Below are 3,935 nucleotides of genomic sequence, written 5' to 3' on the forward strand. Positions count from 1 at the left end.
GTGCTTTCCCCTAAAGCCATCCCTCCCTTCCCGAGGAATTAGAAAAATTCCCAAAGACACAGCTTTCTCCAGAAATGGAGCATTTCTGATCTACAAGGCCAGAGCAGATGCTAAATCCAGACTGACAGTAAACGTCAGTTTTCCATTTCCCCTGCTCGTGCTCTCAGGTACTGCAGCGGGGTGTTGGAGCAACCCTGAAACTCAGTTTTACCTTCTGCTTTTGGAGGTGGATTACACCATGATTTCAAATTAACCAGACACAGCCCCATTTTTGCAATTACATTTATTCTAGATATATCAAGATTTAAATCTTGTTGAAAGCAGCTACATCCATTGATTGTACATAATCCTCAAAAGCCGTTATTCTCTCTTCCAGCATATCTGTTCCAATTTTATCATCTTCAACAACGCACTGGATCTGAAGCTTTTTGATACCATAGCCAACCGGTACGAGCTTGGCTGCACGAAAAACCAAAGCAAAAAGCAGTTAGTTACTCCCCTTGAAACTGAAAACAGCCGACTGAACTGACCAGTCTGCAGGACACAGAACATGCCACTTGTTCCACGGTACAGACTGCGTAACGAGCGACACGGGTCACTGCAAGGTGGCCAAAAAGGGTTTGTTCTTGTGGGTTTCCCCCCACTCCTCCCAGCCAGCGGTGCGGGTGCAGGGACGTTTGCTTGCTGCATCAGGACTTACAGGAAGATGCAGGACAGCAGAGCCAAAGTTTTAACGCTCTCAAAACCCGTACGTGAATCCTACCCTGGCTGCTGCACTAATGCGCCTTTTTGACTACTTCAAGGTGCTGTAGCGCTGTGACCGCCACGCTGGTTCAGCTACCCACACTCTCACAGATCAGCAGTGACCACGATCCACCTATTCGTACCCTATCTCCCCTCTCCCCGCTCTGACATTCCCTCCTACTTACACGATCCCCAGACCAAGCCATCTGCCTGAATGCTTCGAACACACTCCTCTAGCTTGGCCATGTCTGTCTCATCATCCCAAGGTTTCACATCAAGCAAGAGTGATGACTTGGCAACAACAGCTGGTTCTGGGGGAGGAGGAAAACCACCATTAAAAGGTATGAAATTTTAAAAACCTCATGAACATTCTTGCAAACTAGCTTTAAGAACTTTTCCAATTTCATCAACAACCACCTGCTCACATAGCTGTGACAGGCCTCTTCTAACGACATACGGTTCCCAAGTATCGGCGCTACGCATAGCTCCACGTTCAGGACGTAGACACTAACGTTCTTGAGAAACGGTCTCCGAAGAAAACACAGATTAGGCAGCTAACGTTGTCTGTTACACAGGAAGTCCTTTCCAGAGGATTGGAGAAGGAGCGTAATGCCATGTAACAGTTCATTTTCCACAGAGGGAATACTGCAACTGCTACAGTTCTGAACAGTTCCAGACCAGTAGCTGTGGAGGGACTTGTGCATCACAGCCTTTTCTCTAAACACTCAAGGAAAATCCTGGGGTGATCTCCATTTATACAGACTCTGGGTAAGACAAACAGGAGTGTCTTAAGCAGGAGAACAACTGTGTTAAGGTTCCTGTTTGTTACGGAAAGGCTAAGCTCACAGACAATCCAAGTGAAACTAATTACTCCCATCTCATTGCAGTTAATTAGTGTTTCTAGCCACCCTGTTCAGATACATGAAAAATTAACCCAAGCATAAAAAGATTACAGTTTGTGGTAGACATACTCTTAGACTTCTTTGACTCATACTGGGCCAGACGTTCTTCCCTCAGTTTCTTCGCTTCTTCACTTTCCTGAAAGAGAAATCCAAAGTCACAGAAAAGCACCAAACTCCCCGCATCTTTCAAGTGTCACCAAACTGACTGGCATCTGCTCAGGCAAAAAACAAATCATCACAACTGTCAGCCGAAAGATGGTGATTTTTTGTTTTACTCATCATGTAACCAGTCAAAGTCAGAAGTCGACAGTTCACCCACTGCCACGCACCTCCCTTCTAGCTCGAGTTTCTACCTTCCAAGCGTTTCTGTTCTGCAAGGACAGCTGGGTTTGAGAATTCTGAGTAGAATCTGGTATCAAGGTCACAAGTTTAATTACCTTAAACTAGGAAGGCAAACGTATGTGTATCTGGCATTTCTAAAAACCCTCAAATATAGTACAAAAAGGTCGTAAGTACCTCCTCGTCATCAGACCCAAAGAGATCAATGTCATCATCATCTTTGCTATCTGTGGCTCCACCTGTTGTGTCCTCAACATCAGCGGGACCGTATTTCCCCAAAGCCTTCTTCACTCCTGGCAAACTGAAAGAAAACAGCGGCTATTAGGAACCTACTCAAATGTCAACATAAACGCTGCCAGATTGTCAGTGAACCTACAGGTGCATTTATAGTGAAAATGCTGCGTTAAAAAAACGAAATCACTAATTCTGCTCCTTGGAAACAGAATCTCCCCAAAGACAATCCCCAACACTCCCAAAGACATGCTAGGTGAGGCTAGAGCAAATCCCACATTCCAAGACTGTTCATCTAAGATGACATGACCCTGCCAACATTACTGCTCCACCAAAGTACATGGGCAGAGAAAGCTTTCTCGTTGGAGTAATTTATCTGCATCATATTCTGTGTAGGAAGAGTTACCAACTTCTGTTCATGCCTTCCTAAAAATAATTTCATTTGTTTAAAAACTAACAGTGACAGAAAACACATTGTTGCAAAGTAGCCCTACTGCTGTGGCTTTGAAGTGTCAGTAAATGCTTTACTGTGAAAGCTGGCTCTCAAAACACAAGAGGCACCAGAACCCCCTGAATTCATCCTCTCCTAGAGCTCATGGCAGTTCTGTATCTTATTAAACTCTCATTTCTATTGTTACTGTCAACTGCTGCTACAAGAGTCATAAAATTAGCTTTAGTTTCCAGGAACTTGTAGTAGCTTCCAGAGAGCACTTTGTGAAGCAACTCTGTAATTTTGGTCCCCTTTAGCATTCCAAGAGCTTCAGAAACGGAGTGGTGACTGCGCCACCCAACTTCGCCAGAGTTCCCTCCAAGCAGGGCTGAGGCACAAAGGGGAGGCGGTGTAGCAATACTGACACTACCTGTGCTGTACCTTTTTAGGGAGGCCTGCAGTCTCCATGGATGGCAGTACAGCACCTTTCATGAACACTAAAATCACTAAAAAACAACCCCAAAACGTGTTTTCGTATCTCCCCTTCTTTGTATGTGCTTCTGCATTGAAAGTCGTTGAGTTTATCGTCCAGGACTAAAAACCTGAAGGAACCATTCTCCTTATCATCATCTATGTGCTATATATTTAACTATCAAGACTTCTGTCATACTTTCCAATCCATTTTGGTGTTGCCTTTATGGGGTCGATTACTATTAAGTAAATTCCAGCTTTCAGCTTAGTTATCTGTGTGAAGGGCAGCAGCAACTCAAGGCTTTCTTACAAGCTTTAACAGAAACGTCAGCAAGTGAACAGAGAGAAACCAGTTTGCCTAAACGCTCAGTGAAAAGTGTACGGTACTGACAGAAGTCTGCTCTGCTTCTAGAGCTGTCCCTGTTCTGACAGCAACACAAAAAGCCACACGGTACCAGTGAAGAGCAGAGATTTGTTCAAACTCGGAAAGACAAACGCAACACGTTGTAGGCCACTTCGCACACATATTCCAGCTGTGCCGTTTAACCATACCTTGCCTTTTGCTTTTCGTACGACTTAATATGCTTGTACCACCGAAGAGCATGAAACAACTCTGCAGGAGGTGGGGCAGCGATTGCTTCAAAGACTACTATATCAGCCTGAGAAGGGACGTACCTGCGGAGAATAAGCCGAAGTTAACCCCCTTCCTGGGCGCACGCAGGGAGATAGGAAGCAGCGGCCGCTGAGCACAGAGACGACCGCGGCGCAGCGGCGGCTCGGCACGGCCCTCGGGCTGCTGCCAGGCCCAGCGCCGCACA

The 3,935-nt window shown here is 45.6% G+C and overlaps 1 protein-coding gene across 1 annotated transcript; it reads right to left on the reverse strand.

Annotated features, from left to right (window-relative positions):
• Window positions 1-268: 268 nt before the first annotated feature.
• Window positions 269-3,792, reverse strand: EEF1B2 (eukaryotic translation elongation factor 1 beta 2; the record flags this gene model as incomplete). The annotated part of the gene is made up of 5 exons (XM_010149167.1): window positions 269-459; window positions 930-1,055; window positions 1,716-1,782; window positions 2,163-2,286; window positions 3,670-3,792. Coding segments are annotated over 5 exons (595 nt in total), but the record flags the coding sequence as incomplete, so codon positions are not given.
• Between the last annotated feature and the right edge of the window lie 143 nt (window positions 3,793-3,935).

The sequence above is a fragment of the Eurypyga helias genome, unplaced genomic scaffold (assembly GCF_000690775.1).
Source record: "Eurypyga helias isolate BGI_N326 unplaced genomic scaffold, ASM69077v1 Scaffold47553, whole genome shotgun sequence".
Lineage (NCBI taxonomy): Eukaryota > Metazoa > Chordata > Aves > Eurypygiformes > Eurypygidae > Eurypyga > Eurypyga helias.